Source organism: Gossypium raimondii, chromosome 12 (genome assembly GCF_025698545.1).
Source record: "Gossypium raimondii isolate GPD5lz chromosome 12, ASM2569854v1, whole genome shotgun sequence".
In the NCBI taxonomy this organism is placed as follows: Eukaryota; Viridiplantae; Streptophyta; class Magnoliopsida; order Malvales; family Malvaceae; genus Gossypium; species Gossypium raimondii.
The window spans coordinates 56,379,798-56,402,299 of NC_068576.1; the positions used below are offsets into that span (position 1 = coordinate 56,379,798).

Consider the following 22,502-nt stretch of genomic DNA (forward strand, 5'->3'; position numbering starts at 1 on the left):
TCAACTTTAAAAACTTACAAAATAATTTTTAAGCTACTTGAAAGCTTTCATTTAAATAATTAGACTGTTAATTTTTGTTTTTTTTTAAAGAGTTCGACTAGCATGCTCCAAGTGATGATTTGACAATCGTTATGACGGATCAATACCCATCAACTAATAAAAGAGCATACCTTAGATCCAAGTCGATACGATGGTTAGTGCCAAAGATCAATCAATAAAGATGTTTATATTTTGATTCATAAATTCACAGCGTTCAAAGCTATTTCATGAAAAAAACTTTATCTGTGGAAAAAAAAGGAAAATGAGAGTTTTCAATTAGTGGAGATAGCGCGAACAGAGAAGGTCATATGACTCCAATTTTAACCGTCTAGTAACTTAAATGAAAACTTTTAAATAATTTAATGAACATTTTATATCTTTTTGAAGTTGAGTGATAAAAAAATAAGGTTACTAATAATTTAGTAATCTTATGTGTAATTTATCCTTAAAAAACTCACCCTATTTTCTTCAGTGCCAGCGCCGGCGCCGGCGCCAGCGCCAGTGCCTCCGCCTCTGTAACAGTGCCTCTCCTTAGCAGCAGCAAGTGAGCCCACTCGCTCAAAAATCTCTCTCAAAACGAAAACAATGGGACATACTTTACGTAAGCTACTGCACCCGTGGACGTTTTCTAGCGCAGCAAAAAGCTGCAAATGGGTCCATCCATTCTCTTATACTCTTTTTTATTTTTTCGAACAGATACTTTCTCTTTACCATCTTTGTTTAACCGGCATAAGAATACAAGGGCGGATTTTGCCATTGAATTTTTGGGTTCAATTAAAAATTTTTAAATTTAAAGAGATTATTGAGAAGTTTTAAAATTTTTAGTAGGTCTAATTAAATTTTTAAAAAATTAGAAGTTTAATGAGAATTTATAAAAATTTTGAGGGATCAAAATGAATAATCCCAACAAAGATTAATTGTACTCACAAAATATAATATTTAATATTTAGCTATGTTTGCTATCCAAAATTATAAAAATAGCTTCATTGATAAACATAGTATATTTTTTATAAGTTTTGTGAGGATAAAGTTACAAATGTTATGCTTTTGCAAAAAGAACAAATATTTCCACTCACTTGGATAATGTTATAAACTCTTCACCCAAAAGATGTGTATATTTTAGTTTAGTCTCTTTAAAAATAATAAATTTATAAGTTTATGGTAAAATTATATTTTACTCCTTTAAATATAAAGAAATTTTATTTAGTCAGTTAAAATAATGGAATTATACCATACTGCATTTTAGCTCCCTAAATATGAAAAAGTTATATTTAATCCCTTCAAAATAATGAAATTATAAATTAATACATGATAAAATTACATTTGAATCTCTTAAAAAAAATTATAATTCAATTCCTATCAATAACTATGCATAACCAATAGGTTACATAAGCATGCATGGTGCTGGTACATATATGTATATGATATACATGTGTCATGTATGGATGTATCTAAAGCATAACCAAGTATGACTAAGAATTGCTATGCCAGGGCCCTATATGAAACTCCATTAACATTCAGCAACTACAAACATATGGTTTTTCAAGAAGATTTGGACAAGGTGATAACAGCATTCAACTTGGCAAGGCATTCAGTAGGTAAACTAAGGAAAGTATTCATGAAGACATCATCAATAGGTTCAACAAATGCTACCCCAACCAATTTGCAATTCCCCTCTTCATCTAATCTCTCACCTCTTCCACTTCTCATCTTCCCTTTCGATTCATCGGACGTTAAAACCGTCTTCACCACCAACGGCGGCGCTTCGTAAATACTCCCGACCGAAAAGCAAAACTTGGCTAAGAATTCCAAGTCAACCTACAAAAGGCAAAAGCTTCAAATTAACCTCCAATGGAATTTTAAGGCCTTCAACAACAAGCATAGCTAACCTTGCCGGATTCTTGATCGATATTCCCTTGAAACAATTGAGGAACAATGTGGATTTTCAAAAAAGGTGGCAATGGCAATCCAAGGAACTTAGTTGTTGAGCTTGCCAATGGTGGAATATACAGTGTTTTAACGTCGAAACTAACCGAAAGTTCATCGCTATCAGCAACCTTAGAACCGGTTCCAGTCCCTGTACCACCTTGTGCGTTGTATTCAAAATCTGGGTATCTAGAAATCCCAAGCTTACAAGCTCCTAATGTCTTGAAGCTAACACTGTAGACATCATTGGTCTTTGACAGTGGCAACTTGGTGGAAACAGGTTCACCTTTGTTTGGTGCATAAGAAGAGAAAGCAATAGCTTTAGTTCTAAAACATGGTGGTGTTGTTCTTACAGGGATTTGGTATAAGATTGGTGGTTCTAAGGAGATGAATTTGCACCCCATTTTGTGTTGGGAATGGAAAAGCTTGGTCAAGTTTTTGAGTTCTAGAAAGTGAAAAAGATGAGCTGAACATATCAAAAAATTTGAGGCTGGCATTTGTTGGTGTATTGGGACCTCATGTTTGTTGCATTACAGAAAAATCATCGTGTATGGTGATATTGGCTCTGAATTGAAATGTTTACCAATGGGAACATGAAGAATTAAGTTTAGGGCAATTACGTGTAGAATTTGACTCATCCTAAGTGTCGAAAAAGGTGAAGTTAAAGGGTAAAAGATGAATCATAAATCATTAGAGATAAAAAATTTATTTTATTATTGTACTAACATATAATTTCAAAAAAATTTTAAGGGACGAAAGTAAAGAGGATAAAGGCCATTGCCTGCCCCTCTTTGCCTACGTCCCTGATTATTGTCCTTTTTCTTATTCGGAAATACGTAAATATGTTTAAACTTTCCACCATGACTGCAGCTAGTGGGTGTTGGCCCGCTCTCTTCGGCTTTCCCTTTTCTCACAGTCGTCCTTTCAGACATTTTTTCTCTACCACCCAACTTTTCGTTTTTCTTTTTATCTCTGTGAGTTCCTTGTCTCTAAACGTCAACAGGGAGTGGGATGGTGCTGGTTCGGGACGAGGCTGAGCTTGGCCTCCTTTGGAGGTCTCACTAGAGCCTCTCTGGTTTTTTTTTTTTTTTTGTTCTTTGGGTTTTAACGGAAAAATAAGTAACCACTGCCAGTCTAACAGCAGCCTATAGCGTCCTCTTCGGCCTCACCCACCGGTTGTGGGTCGAGAATTGACTTTGATAGGCAATACTGAACCAACCATGCTTGTTCCTGTTCCATCTGTTTTTGACCTTAGAACCGCTAGCCTTGGAGGCTTTCACTTGTCTTGTACCGGGATTAAACCTGACCTGCTTGTAATTTCTTTCTTATGAAATGAAATTAATGTTAAAAAATAATTAAAGATTTAACAAATGGGAATTAGAAAACATAACTGGCATAATATTACAGTTACTGTTTACTTATACAGTGCCAAAATCTGAAACATGGAAAAAACTTTATACACGAATCAAAACCCCAGCAACCACAACTTGTTACTCTCTTCCTACCTATTGGATCTAACATGTTAATAAAAGCTAGAAGCAGCAATCCAACTGACACTAAAGCTGGTGCTACGCACCGGGACGTGGAAATACAGACTTGAAACACCACATGATACAAGAATTAGCTTACATGGAAAATGCAGTTTATCCGAACGTTAACCTCTGTTGGGACTATCTTGACTCATACTGACACAGCTCAACACACGAGAGATGACCTAAGGGATGTGGCAGTTGGGAGATTTGTGCATGATGCCCATCGGATAACTGATTCAGACACGATAAAATCAAGTTGTTCTCGCTCACCGTGACCGATGGTGCGGTTTCTCTTGCTGTGGAAGGCCAATAACTTGGAACCGTTCATTCCTCCTGTCCTTCCGAATTCAGCTGTCTTGGTCTCCTTTTCTCTTGCCTCAGGTCCACAGGAAAGTGAAGAATCCGGTAGCACGAGCAGTTTATCCAACCCTGTATCTGTAAGGCGGTGCAAGACATAAATTCAGATACTACATGAATGAGAACGAATCTTAAAGATTTGTTAAGATGATTAATGCAAATTACCTCCAGCAAATCGCTCAACCAGGGCAATGTTCTCTTGTTCTGCAACAGAGCTAGGACTGAAGAATGCAAAGCTTGGCATTGATGGAACAGCAGAAGAAAATTCTAAGGTTTCAGAATTACCACCGTGGAAAGAAAATCCACCCAAAGCAAAGCAAGTTGTAGATGGCTCCACCAAGGAAGAAGAAAATGAGGTTCTGCATGTTAACGAGGGTGATTGAACATCATAAATGATTGGCGATCCAGCACCAAAGCTGATATCCTGATCCCTGGACAACGAAAATGAGCCACTATGAAACTCCAACTCTCCATGACTTTGGTATACAAACTCACTTGATTCTTCATGGCAAGATTCATCGTACTTCATCCATAAATGATCTGAAAAAATAATGATTTGACTTTAAGCTTTACGAGAATTATTTCAATTTAAGAAAGCCAGTAACTAAGAATTACCAGGTTTGGCCCAGTTGCTCAGTCCCCAGTTTTAGGGAGTCGATCCCACGGGACCCTGTTTGAGGGGTTTCCCTTATAATCACAGCATAATAATAAAAAAGAAGCTACTGAAATTCCAAAACCTATGGCTATGGTAAGAACGCAATCCCAACACGAATAGCATTGTGAAACTATAAAAGTCCATTAATGCATCAGCCAGTAAGGGACATATTCGAACAGTCTTCGGGACATGCTCATGATAGTTGGTATCATAAAGCGAGTTAATTACAGTTATTGTCAGCTTACACAGGGAGAGAATTAGCAAATTACAAGATTGGTCTTTCCTTGTAACTACTTCAATTTACTTTAATAGCGACAAAAGATAATGATTTTATGCTTCAATAAATTTAAAACAAGTGTTTTTGCAGAGGTTCCAACGTACCTAAAACCTGCAGTGCGGTGAACCTTTGAGAGGGATCCGTATTGAGCATTCCCCTGACTAAATTCTTTGCAGAATCAGAAATCCGATCCCAAGGATCTGACGGGAACTGCAAATCAGCTGCCCTCACAGCATCAAATATCCTCGACTTAGTCTTACCCCAAAATGGTGGTGTCCCGCTAAGAAGTATGTATAGAATCACCCCAGCACTCCAAATATCAGCAGCCTGATTATATCCCCCAGCCAAAACTTCGGGTGCTATGTAAAACGGACTGCCAACCGTCCCGTGCAAACACTTCCCTGTTGGTAACAAATACCAAACTAGTTAAAAACATAAGAATCTCAAAATTTTTGAGGAAGCAAACAAGCACTGTGACAAAAATGTATAACTCTACCAGGCTCGATATATGTTGCAAGACCGAAATCTGCTAGTTTGATTGGCGATGATGAGGCTTTTGTAGCTAAGAGGATATTCTCTGGCTTTAAATCTCGATGTACAATCCCGATTTCATGACAATATAGGACCACTTGCATTAAATGCCTGAAGAGAACTCTAGCATCTGCCTCATAAAAACGACCATACTTCTCTAACCGGTGGAAAAGCTCCCCTCCTGCACAAAGCTCCATAACCAAATGAACATAGTCTTCGTCTTCATAAACAGCCTTGAGATCTACAACATTTGGATGCCCGGATAACCTAGTCATTATTTCGATTTCGAGCTTGACACTCCGTGCATCATCAGAGGTTACCAATCTATCTTTAGATATCGATTTGCATGCCAACACTTCTCTCGTCAACTTATCCGAGCACAACCTAATAACACCAAATTGACCCCAACCCAATTGCTCTCCAAGAATGTATCGATCTTTCAAATTTGCAGTTTGGCCAGTCTCCAATATCGTTTCACTCAAGCTTGCAACTTTGTAGCAATTACATGGCTGCTTTGATGTTTCATTGAAGCTGCTGCTCTTGGCAACAGCCATAACACTTTGAAAAATGTCCAAGTCCAACCGATCAAAAATGGTTTTAGGTTTTTGCCTTTTGGCAGGTTGTAACAACTTAGAAATCTCCCCAAAAAACCCAGTTTGTCAAATTTTAATGTCAAAGTTTTGATTTATATATCTCTCCGTTCACATAGCTCTTATCAAATCCAAATTTGAGATCCAGACCCTTCAAACATAAGACTTTCATGGGTAGTTGTTGAACTTTGACAGCAACACTCGCCTCGAAGATCACGATATCCGAAATCATGACAAGATGATACTAAGGTGTGAACAGTAACCCCAAAACATCATAATCTTAAATGCACATCAAAGGATTCATCTTAGTCCTCTTAGATTGCCTGGATCTGTAAAATAATTAGCAATTATCAGATATTAATCAAGCAAATCATTCTTTGTGAACTATATTGGAAACTATAATACCATGAGAGTCCAATTATAGAAAAACCCTACATTATTTTATTAGCTGAACAAACTTTAATCCAAGCTCAAAAAAGGAAAAACAAAAACGATTCACATTCTAAACATCAAATAAGGAAAGAAACAAACTTTATCATATACCCAAAAACCTCAACAAAACAAAACGATCACCCATTGAAAACCCTAATCACATAATCAGCTCAAAAAAGCATCAATAACCCATCATCTAAAAAACACAAAAAAAATCACAAAAAAAAAACATAAAGTATAGTTAAACAAAACCCATAAAAAATCTACCTCAAAACAAGCCATCACCAGATCCAAAATCACACCTTTCCACACACACACACAAAGGAACCCAGTTTTCAAATTCAACCATCAAACCCCAAAATCATATACAAAGAGAAACAAACCTGGGTAAAGAGCACCACAAAAGAAGAAGTCCGTTGGAGCAGTGATAGAAAGCTCTCCCCCGAAACAGACCTCTGTCTTTCTCTCTGCGGGCTCTTCTTCTTTTTGGTCTATCTTTTTGTAAGTTTTTTTTTTTTGCAGAAATTTATATATTTTTTAAATGAAGAGGCTTTGGCTTTGAGTTTTGAGAATGTAGCTGTTGTGTTTACTTTTTCATATTATTATTTTTTCTTAATTTGTCCTTTGTTTGGGGGTTCTGTTTTTTGAAATGGAAAGATGAGTATCTCCTCGGACTCCACGTTTTAGTTTAAATTCAGTTTAATTATAAAATCTTTGGGTAAACCGCACCCAATATCACTAAATTATTTATAAACTTATGTTTTCGCCACTCAACTTTACAAAATGGTTATTGAATTATTCGAAAGTTTTCATTTAACTCACTCTGCTATTAAAATTGCTACTTTATGATCTTTTCTATTCACAACACCTACACCAAATTAAAAGCTTTCTTTTCACTTTTTTTCTACAGTTTAATTTTTTTATGAAACAAATTTGAATGTCACAAATTTAGGACCAAAATCCAAACAACTTTCTTCTTCAATCTCTGATACTAACAGTCAGATCGACTTGAATCTAATGTATATTTTTCTGCTTGTTGATGTATATTGATCCACCATACTAATCATTACTTAGAGCTCGCTAGTCGAATTATTTTTAGAAAAAAACTTAATAGTCTAGGGACTTAAATAATTTTTAAAAATAATTCAGTGATTTAAGCGAAAAATTTTGAATAATTTAGTGATCAATTTGTCTTTTTAAAATTAAGTGATTAAAACATAAATTTACTAATGATTTAGTGACCTTAATGTAATTTACTTTCGGTGAAAATTCGGGTTTTAACTGCCCTATGTTACTCATTGGCTATTCACGTTCTTTCTTTAATAAAAATTATTGGCTTATACCTTACAAAAGAAAGTATTGCACCTTTTATAAATTCAAGACGAGATTAAAGTTATGGATAAAATTTGGTTTTAAATAATGGATAAGGTTTGTTTGAAATTTTAAATCTCTAATGGATTTTGAGTTAAGTTTAAAATCGACTCAAAATTTGAAGTTTTGATTCAATTTAATTGAATAATTTTAAAGTTTGAAGTTGGTTCGATATATATTTGAATTAATTGAACTTATTTAAAGTTGTTTATCGATTTTAGTACTCAACCTTGATTAAGATCAAATGTACTTGAGCTTAAGTTTATCTCGAAAATTAAGTTTAGGATTAATAATATATATTAAGAGCATAATGTAGTTCAACATATTTAAAATAAATACTAAAAATAAAAATGCTTGATAAAGCTCACAAGTTGTTAGACTCAGATTTGGCTCAACCGATAGCTTGAAGTTAAGCTCATCTCGATGATCACCTAATTGAATTTGAATTTTTCAAGTTGAACTTTAGTAACTTGCGAACACAAATGTCTCATTTACACACTTACTCAGTTGACAAGTTTTTTAATATATTTTTGGTTAAAATATGCTACTAGTCTTTGCACTTTTTTGTAATTTTGTAATTTAATTATTTTCAATAATCTAGTCCTAATTTTCATATTTTAAAATCCAAGTCCAATTGTCAATACCATTATATTTTTGATTAAATTTATTTTCGTGAGATTTTAAAATAAAAATACTCATTTAATAGTCATGTAATTAAAAATTATGTTATGATGAACCTAAATTTAACAATAGAGTTTTAATGGTGGTAACAATTAAACTTATACTTTTAAACCCGTGATTAAATTCATTAAAATAAAAGTACACAAATTAAGTTTTAAATTTATGAAAAATACAAAGAATTATAACTTATTTTAACCTTTTATATTTAGTACACCAAATAATATATCTAAGTCCAATCCAAAATATTATCTTTAAATTGTTGATCCATATATATAAATGTTTAACTAAAATTGGTTTAAATCCGAACTATTTGTAAAAAAATATTATTTTCTTCTTTTCAAAATTACTTTTAAAATTTTATATTTTAACAAATCATGTAGAATATCAAGTCCATCTTACAAATTTAATAAAACTTTTAAATTTTTAAATTTTAATTTTTTAAAAATTTAATTACTTTTCAAAAAATCCAAAACTTTTAAATTTTTATATTTAAAAGAAATCCAAAAAAAAAATTGAAAATTACAGGACTGGTATCGAAATTATCCAATCTCGTCTAATTACCACCTCTCTCTCCAATAGTTTAGCTATTTCCTCAAACAAGGAAAAAAAGTTCCCAAAAAGAAAAAAACCCCGCCGCAAATTGCAGCAATGGAGCTTCTAAATCGTCTGGGTTTCGATTCTTAGGTAAACTCTCTTTAACCATGGCTTAATTAATCATACGAAGACCTTGAAACTTTGAGATTTCTCTCTCACAATCTAAGTTAGCTGCATACGATTAGCAACTTTGTAGAAATGGGGATTTTGTTTTTGTTTTTCTTCCTTTAATTGCTGATTATTTCTGGGTTTCCACAATAGATTTAAAATTAGCTCAAGTTTGATATTGCAAGGTTCAGTCGAAGTTTTAGTATTGGAAACTGCAATTATTGACTTAATTCGCTGATTCGATTAGAAAAAGCAATTTAAGTATTTGAATTTTACTTCTCAAAAGAAAAAAAAAAAAAGTGATTTTAATGTTAATGGAGTGTTTTACACAGTAAATAGTTAACAAAAATAAGCATAAATTCTGTGTTTTATTTATTTACAGTTTGGTAAGGTTTAGATGTGATTTGGGGAACGGGTTTTGTCATTGAAATTGAATCGTTTTTGTTTACTATTTGTTGGAGAAGAAATTAACTGAATCATTATGCCAATATAGACAGAGTATTTTTGTAGTTAGATGAGTTTCTGTTCACTTATGAGTTGAAAAGTAAAAGAGAGTTGGCTGGATCATGTGATCATATAGGTGAAGGATGATAGTATTTCTTATTATTTTTTTGGCCTAGAGGTTAAATTGGATGCTCCTAATGACCTGAAAGGATTTCATAGGTGCCTTGTGAAACAGTAAAAGTACCATGGAGGCCTCTGTACTAGGAGTTAGATTGCATTTCCCCCTTACTAAAAAAAAGGCAAATTAGTCATTGTACATTAGATCAAAGAGCAAATTAGTCATTTCTATTAAAAGATTATTTATTTGTACGGTTAAAATGAATAACCAGGTAGTGACACGTGGTGTGCCATGTGTATCTCATGCCGACTTACAAGGACCAATTTTTAACAGCAAAAAATGAATGAATTTTTTAACAAAATGACCATTTTACTCTTTGATCTAATTTATAAGTCTAATTTGCCCATTTTTTGAGTAGAGGTGGCAAAATGTAATCTGACTTTTAATACAAGGGTCTTCGTAGTACTTTTACCCTTTCGAAACACAATTTGTATTTGAAATGCCGTGGATTGTTTCAGCACATTTCTTGGATGCTTGCAGATCACACTCTTCATGGATGCTTTTGTAACTTTGCTTGCTTTTGTGTTTTGTGTCCATAGGTTCGTCTTCGACCTTTTCATCTACCTGTTTTCCAAGAGAGGCATTCTAGCTGACCCTTTTCGAATAGTTTGATGAATAAACCATAAACAGCACTTATGAGTTTCATTTCTGTAAGCTTCAAATTCAGTTTGAGTCCTCAAACTAGACTTCCATGTAGAAAGTCTTTTATTTCACGATCATCACCTGGGCTTCTTAACATCCGAGCTGTGCAAGAGAATGGGGGTCCTCGAAGATTGGTTGACATCATAAGGCTTGTGCCAGATATTTCTAGGAACTACTTTCGAAGTCCTTCTCGAAGGGCACTTTTTGGTGGAATCTCCTTGTTAGGGGGTTTTTATGTTGCACAAACAATCTCTTTGTCCTTTGGTGCTTTAGGAGTAAACGATGTGATTGCAGCGGTAATATGCGTGCTACTGACGGAGTATGTAACAAGGTTTTATTACAGCCGTCCAAAGGTAACATTCCCTATTGCTCTTCTCAACAATTTCAAGATGGGTTTCACCTATGGACTTTTCATTGATGCTTTTAAGCTTGCCAGTTGATTATACCCTGTTTATTCTGACACCTTTCAAGTTTATAGACTTCGCAAATTTCCCATTTTTACTATATACATTTTGGTCTATTCTTTCCTCACATGTTGGTGACTCTAACTCGCACACCAAATGATTTGATGTATTATATTACCTTAATTGTTTTGTTGTGAAGCTAGTAAATTTTGATTTCAGACATAGGTCTCTCTTAGTAACTATTGTAGTGAATCGGATGTGGGTTTTTCCCCGGAACCCGGAGAAACTGCAGTTGCTTACTTTGTGTTTGGCATAATTCCACATCCTACTTTTCTTGAAACTGTTAAAGATGAAGCTTATAATTATATAAAGATTTGTGCCATAGAGGCAAAAACTGCTTAATAGTTAGTTCCATGGAATATGGTTGGTTTCGTTCATGGTTTTGGCATAAATATCCCAAGTAAGTTTCCATGATTTATTTAAATTTTAAGCACTGTTATGTGCCAATGAATATTATAAGAGTGGTTTTTGATAATTCATGTATGCCAGTTCCCAAAATTTTGTTTCTCTGATCTTCATTAGTAAGTTATGACATTTTTTCGAGTTAGGTCATATTATTATTTTTAATAGGTGACTAATGACATGTTTTTTTAGCGTCATGCACATGTCATACATTATGATCCATAAACTATACTCAAGGTCATTAAACTGTTAGTAATTTATATTTTGGTCAATCAACTTCAAAACAATTATGAAATGGTTATTGAATTATTTAAAAGTTTTCATTTAAGTCATTGGGCTATTAAAATTGTTGCTATATGGGCTTCTCTATTCGCACCGTCTGTACCAATCGAAGGCACGTCTTCCTCTTCTCTTGTACAATCTAGTTTTTTTCATGAAACAATTTTATACGTCGCGAATTTGCAAATCAATATCTGAACAACTTTCGTCTTCGATTTCCGACATTGATTATCAAATCGGTTCTAAGGTATGTTCTTCTATTTGTTAATAGGTGTTGATCCACTATACTAATTGTCGAATCATCGCTTAGAGCTCTCTAGCTGAATTAAAAAAAAATAAAACTTGACGGTCTAGTGACTTAAATAAAAACTTTTAAATAGTCGAGCGATCATTTTGTAACCTTGTAAAGTTGAGTGATAAAAACTTAAACTTGCTAATAGTTTAATGATGTGTATAATTTACAGTATATATTAAACTATATATGAAAATCAAATAAGCTTAGGTTATGATGAACTTAAAAGTTTATAAAATTCTAACGATTTAAGTTGAAATTTTATTATAAATAAGTTTTATTAATTTCACATAACATTTTCATAATATTATAATTTACTTGATATAAAGAAGGTTTTTCTTAAATATTTTTAATTAAATTGATGCTTAGTATTTTAAACTTTTAATTTTCATTCAAATAAAAATATTTGATTTTTTATATAAGGTTTAAAATTATTTATTACTCTCTCCCATTTTTAAAATTAAGGAATAAATGCGTTTTAATGCGCCGAGATTACGTCTTCTTATAATGACAATAATATTTATGTCGACTAAACTAAAATTCAATCGACAACTTTTAATAAATATAATTTTAAATTTTTCTCACCACATAAAGTGTGTATCAATCTAATATAAATAGACAACAACTTTCATTAAGTCAAGAAATAAAAAATAAAAATCAAGTCAAACCTATATATTAAATATATATAATTTTATTTTCAACCAATACATTTATTCTTTTTGTTTCTATTTTGTAGTCAATACATCTATAGGGTGTAAATCCTAATCATGAATTAGAAATATATTAATAAGTAATATAGATATTCGAAACGTCTAAATAAAGAATGTGATAAGATAAGCATGGAATAAATATGAACCAAAAAAGAGAGATAAGTATGGAATTAATAATTGGTTGTATGTTTATAGAAAATAAGAATAATTATTGAATGGGTGATACTTTGATTTTTTTCGTAATTATTTTATCCCATCCACTTAAAAATAGATAAATTAGTTTTTTCTGTTAAAATTGGAATGACCGACAAAATAATTAGACAAGTGTCACGTATAATGTATGTGAACTTGTTTTAATAATAGAAACGAGTAAAATTTTTAATAGAATGACTAATTTGTTATATGGTCTAACTGCAAGGATTAATTTATCTATTTTTAATGGAGAAGAAAATATAATTTTACCTTTGCTTTTAATATATAATTATATTTTATAAATAACAATAAAGTATATACTAGATGAGATTCTATTCAACATATGAAGAATTTTTTGAATCAATAATTAATGTAAAAGTAAATGTAATAAAAAAAGTACGTATCAATATGTATTAAAATGTAAACTTTGTTTCCATAGATAAATCACGTAAAATCCCCCACAAAAAAAAACACATAATATTTAATAATATTTTAATTTTAATGTAAAAAAAAATACGAAACCATAAAATTAATTTTATTTATAATAAATTAAGATTTTTACTTTGCATAAATTTCTTAATAACCTATTGATAATTAATTAGAACGGTAAATGAAATCTGCTGCCGTGCGGACCCGAAGGCAGCAGCCAAATTCCTACTCCTAAAGCATATTCTCTTCGTTTCACCCTCGAAATCGGTGCATCGTCCGCCGTGATCGGACTCCGTTCAGGTTAGGATTCCGGCTATCTCTTTCTCGATCATATTCTCAAACTCAGCTAAAACTGAAAATTCTTCCATTCAATCCAGTGTTATTTACAGGCGACAATGGATTTAGACGGCGGCGCCGGCAATAATAAGCGTGTCTTCAACCGGCTTGGAACAGACACTTCTAAAAACCAGAAAGTTTGTTTCCATTGGCGGGCCGGTAAGTGTACCCGTTTTCCTTGCTCTTTCTTGCACAGCGAACCGTCTCATCCTTCGGGCTCCGCCGCCGCCTCCTCCACCGCTAACGGATCGGGTGCTCCCAAACGCTTCGCTGATGATTCCGGATTCTCGGGTTCGGCTCAACGACGAGGCCCGAACTTCAAAAATAATCATAATAATAGTTGGGGGAGAATGGGAGCTAATAATAAGGTGGTTAGAAAAACGGAGAAAGTATGTAATTATTGGGTGCAAGGGAACTGTACTTTCGGAGACAAGTGTAGGTTTTTACATTCATGGAGTTTAGGTGAAGGTTTTAGCATGTTGAATCACCTTGATGGGCACCAGAAAGTAAGTTTTTTTCCCCCTTCTTTGTTGTTAATTCTTGGAAGTATCATAGTATGATGATGATGATGGGTTTTATTTTGTGAACAGCTTCTCAGTGGAATTGTGCTGCCAGCAGGTATGGATAAGCTTTTTACAGGGAGTAAAGATGAGACGTTGAGGGCTTGGGATGCCAACTCTGGTCAGGTTGTGATATACTTTGTTTCTTTATTCTATTTTGGCGTTTTAATTTAGATTTTAGTATATTGGGAATAAAAAGAAAAGAAATTTATTTATGTTTTATAACTTGATCAATCTTAAAAATGTTTGGAAATAGTCAATGTTTATGCTGTGTGATCGAGTTATTAGATAACTTAAAGCCTGCTATCTTATGTTTCTATGGAATCACTAAATTTCTGAACACCAAGGGATCATGCAGATTGCCTTACGTGGACTTGTATTTTTACATGTAATTTGATTGTACTGTACTTGTTAACTTTCTAAAAATTATGACTTCAAAGTAAATGAAGAGTCACTTGCAGATGAAAATTACTTTTGAGTATTGATCATACACTTTTTTCTGTAGTGTACGGGTGTGATTAATCTTGGTGGTGAAGTGGGTTGCATGATCAGTGAAGGTCTTTGGTTGTTTGTTGGCATACCGAACGCTGTCAAGGTATAAGGTTCAGGAACATCTCTACCAGTTGTTTCTTCTTTGTCACATTGTTAACTGGTTTGCACTTAGAAGAACAATGTTTTTCCCCATTGCTGGTCTCAACTCAACGATGATCATATTGCAGGCATGGAACACGCAAACTAACCAAGAGTTCAGTCTTAGTGGACCTGCTGGGCAAGTTTATGCTATGATTGTTGGGAATAGTTTGCTCTTTGCTGGTACACAGGTGATAATTAGAATAGTAGTTTTTGGTCTCGTTTTGTTTATTTCATTTGGAATTTCTTGTTGTTCAATGTGTAGGGTCAGTCACCTTCAATCATCGGTTTTCTGCAGGAAGGTATATTGGCTTGGAAATTTAATGCCGTCACCAATAGCTTTGAACCAGCAGCATCACTCAAAGGTCATACCCTTCCTGTTGTATCATTAATGGTTGGAGCTAACAGACTATATTCAGGTTCCATGGACCATTCTATAAAGGTACAGTTGTTTTAGTTAAAATATTTGATATTCCTGATCAATATTTTAGTTTTAATAGTATGAATTGCTAATGGATTATCATTTTTACCAACATGATTATCATTATTCTTCTTTCAGGTCTGGAGTTTGGAAACTTTGCAATGCCTACAGACTCTAACAGAGCATACTAATGTTGTTATGTCCTTGCTTTGCTGGGATCAGTTTCTTTTATCTTGTTCATTGGACCAAACAATAAAAGTTAGTGTTTCTTTTTTATTTTGTTATTTTTTCCCTTCCATTAAAGCTAGATTGTTTGGATTTACTTGTTTATTCTTTGCAGGTATGGGTGGCTACTGAGAATGGAAACCTGGAAGTAACATACACTCACAACGAAGAACATGTATGTTGTATTAATATATCATGCATGCCGTATTTTGATTTAATGCCAATTAGTTCAAAGAACAAAAGGGTTTTGAGAGAGAGATCTTCATGCTCTGCATTTGAGTTTTCAAAGTTACCCTCATGGGGCAAGGTTTTTGGGAGAACGGCTGGGATGTAAAAGAGGATACCGGTTCCTTGTGCATTTTATTCTATTTCCTAGAGTCTTGTTAAATGTTCAACACTTGAACCGTTTTTGGCTGCTGTTTCCAGGGCCTGCTTAATCTTCGTGGGATGCACGACTTAGAATCCAAGCCGGTCTTGTTGTGTGCATGCAATGACAATTATGTCCGGCTTTATGATCTGCCCTCGTATGTTCTTAATGCACATATTGTTTTGCATCTCTTTTGTCAATTCATACTGCTTATGAAAATACCCTTTTTTCCTTTATGATTGAAGGTTCTCCGAGAGGGGTAAAATTTTTGCTAAGCAGGAGATTCGAGCCATCGAAGTAGGGCCTAGTGGCCTCTTTTTCACCGGCGACGGAACTGGTTTTAAAGTGTGGAAATGGGCTGAGCCAGTTGCTACAACTTGATTGCCTTGCACCATTTCATAACACATTCATCCTCCTGTAATTTTTTGGTGTTAATTATTTTATATTTTTTCATCCTTTCAGGTAAGTCTTTCACAGTGAAAACAATTTTGGGTTCCACCTTTTATAGCATAATAGATCATTTAAGAGTAATTGTATGAACTGGTTACCCTAATTTCACCAAATGCTTGAATAAGAATACGCATCAAAGTTCAAAACCCTCAACTTTATTACATATACAATACGCATCAAAGTTCAAAACCATCAACTTTATTACATATACAATACGCATCAAAGTTCAAAACCATCAACTTTATTACATATACAATACGCATCAAAGTTCAAAACCATCAACTTTATTACATATACAGTCGAAGTTTATAACAAGAGTCCATCATATAGATAGTTTCCACTATGTTTTTATCTTGTTGGAAGTCACAGGTTGAACATGACCTTAATGGCATCACCGCCGCGAGCACTAGTTTCAAAAGCTTCTTCAACCTCTTTCTGGGAAAACCCGAACCTGTGAGTTATCAATGGCTTCACATCGATCTTACCACTTCTTAGAAGCTCAATGCACAAAGGCCAAGTGTTCTTATACCGGAATATCCCGATAATATCAACCTCCCTGCAATCAATCCTGGTTAATTTTCAGGCAACAGTCAAGTAAATGAATCATTGAAATAAGTACCTAGCAGCAGCTGGTGTAAGTGGGACGGTCATCTCGTTATGGCCTAATCCAACAAGGCAAACCTTGCCACCGGCTCGAGTGGCACTCAAAGCAGTCGACATTGTTTTGTTAAAGCCTGCACAGTCAAAGGTTACATGCACTCCTACTGCTCCCATCACTTCACATATTCTTTCAACTTCTTCGGGTATGTCCTGAAACCATTTAAAAAGTCAGACAATGATTTAATTATATATATCTCATAAAACTTGATGATATGGACCTGCATATTTGTTGAGACTTTAACAACTCCATCAGCACCGAGGTTATTAGCAACAGACAGTCGATAGTCGTCCACGTCTACAATGACAATTCTAGGTGCCCCGAAAGCACGAGCTGCCAGAAGTGTAACGAGACCTATTGGTCCTGCTCCCATGACCAACACATTGGTTTCTGGACCGATATTAGCTCGGCGACAAGCGTGGACCGCTACACTCAAGGGCTCACACATAGCTCCTTCTTCCAAGCTTAGATTGTCTGGCAGCTTGAAACACAGGTCTGCAGGATGCACTACCTACATTGAAAATAATAATCTTGTACACTATTAGTCATATGGATAAACAGAGTAGAACCAAGGCTGAAATTGCAGCTTTATAGGTTCACCTGACGGGCAAGAGAACCATGAACCGGTGGAGTGGCGAAAAACTTCATATCAGGGCATATATTGTATCGACCTTCCTTGCAAAGATCACATCGCCAGCAACCAATCCCTGGTTCCAATGCCACTCGGTCACCAGGCACTAAATTCTTGACTTCACTTCCAATCTCCTCTATGATCCCAGCACACTCATGCCCTATCACCATTGGTTCTTTCACTACAAAATCTGCAAGCCTCAGTGTCTACACACACACACACACGGGGTTAAACAAGGTCATATATATTTATATACATATGGTTACATGGATACATGTAGAACATACCTTGAGAAAGTGAACATCACTTCCACAGATGCCAACAGCTTTCATCCTAACTCTCACATCATGGGGTCCTTAATTATATTCACCCACAACAAAAAGAGAAGTGATCAATCAATTTATAAGAAACAAACAAAAAAAAAAACAAAAGGATTATCTGAAACCATAATGGTAATTCATAAACTCCATAAATGGAACAAACTAAAAGAGCCCAAAATGAAAAACGAAGGGTTATACCAAGAGGAGGGAGCTTGAATGGTTGAATTTTGAGGGTGTTAAGATCCACGAGCCAAGCAGCCATGTTTTCTTCACCTTCTTGATGAGATTTCCCTCCTTTACCCATTGTTTTGCTTTTCCTTGTGATGGACACTCACAAACTGATGTCTGCTTAGCAAATAATAGATTTTTATGCTTGAATTATATGGAGCAGCCAAGAATAATATCTAATCTTGCAATATGGACCAGGAATTATTAATCACTTGATTTTTCTATAGGTAATTTGTCTTCAGCTGATCCCTTCTTTTGTAGCTTTTGAAAATGGATAAACATAGATTGAAACTTGGTGATAAGCTGAGTATGACGTGTGGTAAAATTGGTGACATCCGCTTCACATGAAAAATACCATTTAGGAATTAAATTATATTTTATCCTTTAAAAAATTAATAAATTAATCTCTTAAATTAAAATCATAAAATTTTCAAAAAATAGTTTATTCATTTTTTGAATAAAAAATTAATCCAACACCTAATATTAAACAAACCTAATATTAAACAAATTATGTTTACATTTTCTATTTGGACCATATTATTTATTATGTTACATCAATGAGTTTGCTGGTTTACAAAGAGGATTGATAATTGACATCATTGAAATAATCTGGTCTAATAATTTGCACTGAATTCAAATAGCAACAACCTCATCTTAGGGTACTCAAACATCAAATTTATTACATATACTGCCAGAGGTTATACATGACACTGTTTTATTAGCATCTTTAATCTTGTTGAATATCACAGATTGAACATGACCTTAATGGCATTGCCACCACCAGCACTGGTTTCAAAAGCTTCTTCAATCTCTTTCTGAGAAAACCCAAACCTGTGGGTTATCAATGGCTTCACATCGATCTTACCACTTCTTAGAAGCTCAATGCATAAAGGCCAGGTGTTCTTATACCGAAATACCCCAATAACATCAACTTCCCTGCAATAAATCCTGGTTAATTTTCAACACCAGTTAAGTAAATCAATCATTGAAATAAGTACCTAGCGGCAGCAGGTGTGAGTGGGACAGTCATCTCGTTATGGCCTAATCCCACAAGGCAAACCTTGCCACCAGCTCGAGTTACACTCAGTGCAGTCGACATGGTTTTGCTAAGGCCTGCACAGTCAAAGCTTACATCCACTTTTGCTCCCATCACATTACATATTGTTTCAACTTCTTTGGGTATGTCCTAAAACAATCTAAAAAGTAAGATAATGATGTGATAAGATCCATTTGATGTTATATATATATATCATAAATTTTGATGATATGGACCTGCATATTAGTTGAGACTTCAACAACTCCATCAGCACCTAGTTCTTTAGCGACTGATAGTCGATTGCCGTCCACGTCTACGGTGACAATTCTTGGTGCTCCAAAAGCACGAGCTGCTAGTAGTGTAACGAGACCTATAGATCCTGCTCCCATGACCAACACGTTGGTCTCGGGACTGATATTACCTCGGCGACAAGCATGAACCGCTACACTTAAGGGCTCACACAAAGCCCCTTCTTCCAAGCTGACATTGTCTGGCAGTTTAAAACACAGATATGCAGGATGCACTATCTACATTGAAAAAAAATCAATTTATACACTAGTTAGTCAGTTTTGTACTTAGGTGTTGAGCGTGGCAACCTAGGCAAAGTGCAGTTTTATCATATATTGATTTATAATTTTTTGAATTCTAGAGGGGCTAAAATACAAATTCTCTCTTTTAGGTGTCAGACCCCTGCCTGCCCTTAAGTGCTCTTGGGAGAACTCCTTTAAGAGAAGTCTTCCAAGTAGTCCACAGGATAACCAGCCAGCTGAACCCCCCAAAATGGTCGATATTATCCATGTCAAGATTTTATCTTCCGTTTTCACCGAGAGACCTGAAGTGTTCAGGGAAGACAGCGCCACAAATTAGAGATACGATCTGCAAGGCTCACAAGTATAGTGCGGAACAAGTATAATGCGGAACATTGATTATGTAAATCAACTACGTACAGGGACTTGAACCACCCGTGAAACTTGTAGGTCGTATTTCAACCAATCGAGGTGCTCCCCTCTATGAACTCTTTAGAGCTCTCAGCGGAGGCGAGAGACAAAACTCCTATAGGGGATAATAATGACCATTATAGAAGGCTTGACCAACTGCTTGGACCACACTTCGAAAAGCTCAATATAAGCATAAACCTTTGTAAACAGAGTAGATCACCAAGGGTGAAATGAAGGTTTATAGGTTTCACCTGACGAGCAAGAGAACCATGAAATGGTGGAAGGCCAAAAAACTTCATATCAGGGCATATATTGTATCGACCTTCCTTACAAAGATCACATCGCCAGCAACCAATCCCTGGTTCCAATGCCACTCGGTCACCAGGCACTAAATCCTTCACTTCACTTCCAGTTTCCTCTATGATCCCAGCACACTCATGCCCTATCACCATTGGTTCTTTCACCACATAATCCGCAAGCCTCAATGCCTACGATGGGTGCAGTAATTGCAGTAATGGGTAGAATATACCAACAACTAGCTGCTATATATATATATATATATATATATATATATATATAGTATTAATATACCTTGAAAAAGTGAACATCACTTCCACAGATACCAACAGCTTTCATCCCAACTCTCACATCATGGGGTCCTTAAAACAAATATTTTTACCCACCCCACCACAGAATGAAGTAATCAATAAAATATATAAGAAACTAAAAGGAACCCAGAATAAAAAGAACAAAGGGTTATTATTAAATACCAAGAGGAGGGAGCTTGAATGGTTGAATTTTGAGGGTGTTGAGACCTACAAGCCAAGCAGCCATGTTTTCTTCACCATCTTCTTGATCAGATTTCCCTCCTTTACTCATTTTTCTTGCTTTTCCTTGCAATGAACACTCAAACTGGATTTTGCTTAGAAACGAGTAGAGATAGAACAAACTAAGAAGAAAGGTGAATGAAAATGATTTGATCTTTCAGCTGGTCTTTTTGTAGATTTTTTGTACAAGTGATGTAATAAACATAAAATGAAAATCGGTGATAATACTAGGTTATACTTGTTTGTCGGTGTATTAACATCTTTAATTGACATCTGTTTGACATGCACCATGGATTCTTTTAAATCTTTTTACGTTGAAGTTATTCACGTCCTTCAGATTTTGATTATTTCTTTCTCTCGCCTATGTCAGATTCTTGATAGTTTTTCTTGCTTGACGTGCATCCTTCTTGTTTTAAGAAAATTTTAAATTGAATACGGCCAGCTTGAAAGTTTTGTCGACATTTGCCACTAAAATCGTGTCTTATAGGACCCATTACTTTGTTAGTAATTAGAATTCCATCAAAATGAGCCAATCAAGATTGTCATAAGTAGGACAGGTCGCGAGAGATAAGCTGAGAGCGGTTCACACACAATCTCTCGTGGGACCAATTTAGAGGATAGGATCATTCTGTGCGTCTCGTTTGTGAGATCATAGGGATGCCATCCCTACACGTAGTCGATCACACAGTCATGGTTATCCTGTACTAACAGTTACGTGGCACTACAAGACGATACGTGGCACTACAAGACGAGGGATGACTCCTCTATATATATTCCAGAGCATGAGAGATTATGGATACTCCTTTCTCAAGAAAAACCCTAAGTATTAACCTCCTTTTTCTCCTTAAACACTTAAATTTCAGCACTTAATTCTTCACCTATCACAAGTGAATCAACATTTTTATCTCCATCACTTAATTCTCCTTGTTGAATACCTGTATTTTTTGTGACAATAGGCTAAGGTCCATTAAGCCTTTTCAGCACTGCTGCATGTATTACCATTTCTCCAACTTTATGTGTTATAATATAGGTGTCAAAACCTTTTTTTTTTTTTTAAGAACGGGGATTGACTTTAAAAATGAGAATGAGAGTCGCCACCGATCTTTTATTGAGGTATGATCGGTTCTCCATTAAAAATGATTTTGGTTTGTGAAATTTGAGAAAACAAGTTCGGGAGTCGGTTACGCACGAGGAAGGGTTAGCACCCTCGTAACGCCCAAAATTGGTACCGAATTGATTGTTTGGTGTTTTAATGTCGAAATTTTGAAAAGATTTTAAAACACTATCCTTTGATGAGAAAACTTGAATGAACTAAATTGAATGATAAGGTGCACTCATTTCGTAGAAATAAATTGCCACACTCAGTGAGTTACGATGTAACAATTCAATCTTCGAAATTAGATTTGTCCCCTTTTTTAAGAAAATCATGTATTTTAAGAAGGTTATTTGATTATTTAAGTCAATCTAGAAATTAGAATCCAGTAAGTTAGGGTTCAATTTCTCGAAATTTCTAAACTTCAAATATTCCCTTTATTTTGAAATCAAGATAACAAAATATTGTATCCAGTAAGTTAGGATCAAACATTTTGAAATCTTAAAAACTTTATTTTAATAATTGCATGGTTTTAATAAAATGGACACTTGATTATCTAAATTCATCGAGAAGAATCGAAGCCCAGTGAGTTAGGGCACAATTTTCTCGAGAACCTATGAACGCCAAGCCCTTTTTTTTATAGGATTATGAAATAAA

At 34.7% G+C, this 22,502-nt stretch overlaps 6 protein-coding genes across 7 annotated transcripts; 2 read left to right on the forward strand and 4 right to left on the reverse strand.

The window, feature by feature from the left end:
- Positions 1-1,369: 1,369 nt before the first annotated feature.
- LOC105765576 (uncharacterized) lies at positions 1,370-2,457 on the reverse strand. The gene is made up of 2 exons (XM_012584761.2): positions 1,929-2,457; positions 1,370-1,857 (listed from the first exon to the last, which is right to left on the reverse strand). The coding sequence occupies exons 1-2, from the start codon at positions 2,367-2,369 to the stop codon at positions 1,582-1,584; spliced, it is 717 nt and encodes a 238-aa protein (XP_012440215.2). The 5' UTR covers positions 2,370-2,457; the 3' UTR covers positions 1,370-1,581.
- An 885-nt stretch (positions 2,458-3,342) lies between these two features.
- Positions 3,343-6,931, reverse strand: LOC105765575 (calcium-dependent protein kinase 26). Its single transcript, XM_012584760.2, has 5 exons — positions 6,723-6,931; positions 5,283-6,236; positions 4,891-5,187; positions 4,020-4,394; positions 3,343-3,932 (listed from the first exon to the last, which is right to left on the reverse strand). Exons 2-5 carry the CDS (start codon positions 5,869-5,871, stop codon positions 3,661-3,663), a joined length of 1,533 nt encoding a protein of 510 aa, XP_012440214.1. The 5' UTR covers positions 5,872-6,236; positions 6,723-6,931; the 3' UTR covers positions 3,343-3,660.
- Positions 6,932-8,921: 1,990 nt separating this feature from the next.
- Positions 8,922-10,983, forward strand: LOC105765581 (uncharacterized protein ycf20). Its single transcript, XM_012584768.2, has 2 exons — positions 8,922-9,075; positions 10,255-10,983. Exon 2 carries the CDS (start codon positions 10,351-10,353, stop codon positions 10,795-10,797), a length of 447 nt encoding a protein of 148 aa, XP_012440222.1. The 5' UTR covers positions 8,922-9,075; positions 10,255-10,350; the 3' UTR covers positions 10,798-10,983.
- A 2,282-nt stretch (positions 10,984-13,265) lies between these two features.
- On the forward strand, positions 13,266-16,267 carry LOC105765577 (zinc finger CCCH domain-containing protein 63). Of its 2 annotated transcripts, none has more exons than XM_012584763.2 (10): positions 13,266-13,425; positions 13,503-13,967; positions 14,052-14,147; positions 14,527-14,616; positions 14,741-14,842; positions 14,917-15,093; positions 15,211-15,330; positions 15,413-15,472; positions 15,724-15,821; positions 15,910-16,267. In XM_012584763.2, exons 2-10 carry the CDS (start codon positions 13,521-13,523, stop codon positions 16,043-16,045), a joined length of 1,326 nt encoding a protein of 441 aa, XP_012440217.1. In that variant the 5' UTR covers positions 13,266-13,425; positions 13,503-13,520; the 3' UTR covers positions 16,046-16,267. The 2 variants fall into 2 exon arrangements, with proteins under 2 accessions (XP_012440217.1, XP_012440218.1); XM_012584764.2 differs by having other exon boundaries at positions 14,950-15,093.
- Positions 16,254-18,151, reverse strand: LOC105765579 (sorbitol dehydrogenase). The gene is made up of 6 exons (XM_012584765.2): positions 17,922-18,151; positions 17,691-17,758; positions 17,373-17,609; positions 16,993-17,283; positions 16,734-16,924; positions 16,254-16,670 (listed from the first exon to the last, which is right to left on the reverse strand). The coding sequence occupies exons 1-6, from the start codon at positions 18,025-18,027 to the stop codon at positions 16,478-16,480; spliced, it is 1,086 nt and encodes a 361-aa protein (XP_012440219.1). The 5' UTR covers positions 18,028-18,151; the 3' UTR covers positions 16,254-16,477.
- Positions 18,152-18,450: 299 nt separating this feature from the next.
- LOC105765580 (sorbitol dehydrogenase) lies at positions 18,451-21,934 on the reverse strand. The gene is made up of 6 exons (XM_012584766.2): positions 20,696-21,934; positions 20,517-20,584; positions 20,177-20,413; positions 19,224-19,514; positions 18,950-19,137; positions 18,451-18,887 (listed from the first exon to the last, which is right to left on the reverse strand). Exons 1-6 carry the CDS (start codon positions 20,802-20,804, stop codon positions 18,695-18,697), a joined length of 1,086 nt encoding a protein of 361 aa, XP_012440220.1. The 5' UTR covers positions 20,805-21,934; the 3' UTR covers positions 18,451-18,694.
- Positions 21,935-22,502: the final 568 nt, after the last annotated feature.

Coding starts and splice junctions, on each gene's coding strand:
- LOC105765579 (XM_012584765.2), bottom strand. CDS start 18,027: ATGGGTAAAGGAGGGAAATCTCATCAAGAAGGTGAAGAAAACATGGCT. Junction 17,610..17,690: donor GTGATGTTCACTTTCTCAAG/GTATGTTCTACA, acceptor GTGTGTGTGTAG/ACACTGAGGCTTGCAGATTT. Junction 17,284..17,372: donor ATGGTTCTCTTGCCCGTCAG/GTGAACCTATAA, acceptor TTTTCAATGTAG/GTAGTGCATCCTGCAGACCT.
- LOC105765575 (XM_012584760.2), bottom strand. CDS start 5,871: ATGGCTGTTGCCAAGAGCAGCAGCTTCAATGAAACATCAAAGCAGCCA. Junction 5,188..5,282: donor TGCAACATATATCGAGCCTG/GTAGAGTTATAC, acceptor TGTTACCAACAG/GGAAGTGTTTGCACGGGACG. Junction 4,395..4,890: donor CACCGCACTGCAGGTTTTAG/GTACGTTGGAAC, acceptor TTATTTTTTCAG/ATCATTTATGGATGAAGTAC.
- LOC105765577 (XM_012584763.2), top strand. CDS start 13,521: ATGGATTTAGACGGCGGCGCCGGCAATAATAAGCGTGTCTTCAACCGG. Junction 14,617..14,740: donor GCATACCGAACGCTGTCAAG/GTATAAGGTTCA, acceptor ATCATATTGCAG/GCATGGAACACGCAAACTAA. Junction 14,843..14,916: donor TGCTCTTTGCTGGTACACAG/GTGATAATTAGA, acceptor TTCAATGTGTAG/GGTCAGTCACCTTCAATCAT.
- LOC105765580 (XM_012584766.2), bottom strand. CDS start 20,804: ATGAGTAAAGGAGGGAAATCTGATCAAGAAGATGGTGAAGAAAACATG. Junction 19,515..20,176: donor ATGGTTCTCTTGCTCGTCAG/GTGAAACCTATA, acceptor TTTTCAATGTAG/ATAGTGCATCCTGCATATCT. Junction 18,888..18,949: donor CTCACACCTGCTGCCGCTAG/GTACTTATTTCA, acceptor GATTTATTGCAG/GGAAGTTGATGTTATTGGGG.
- LOC105765581 (XM_012584768.2), top strand. CDS start 10,351: ATGAGTTTCATTTCTGTAAGCTTCAAATTCAGTTTGAGTCCTCAAACT.
- LOC105765576 (XM_012584761.2), bottom strand. CDS start 2,369: ATGGGGTGCAAATTCATCTCCTTAGAACCACCAATCTTATACCAAATC. Junction 1,858..1,928: donor TCGATCAAGAATCCGGCAAG/GTTAGCTATGCT, acceptor TGCCTTTTGTAG/GTTGACTTGGAATTCTTAGC.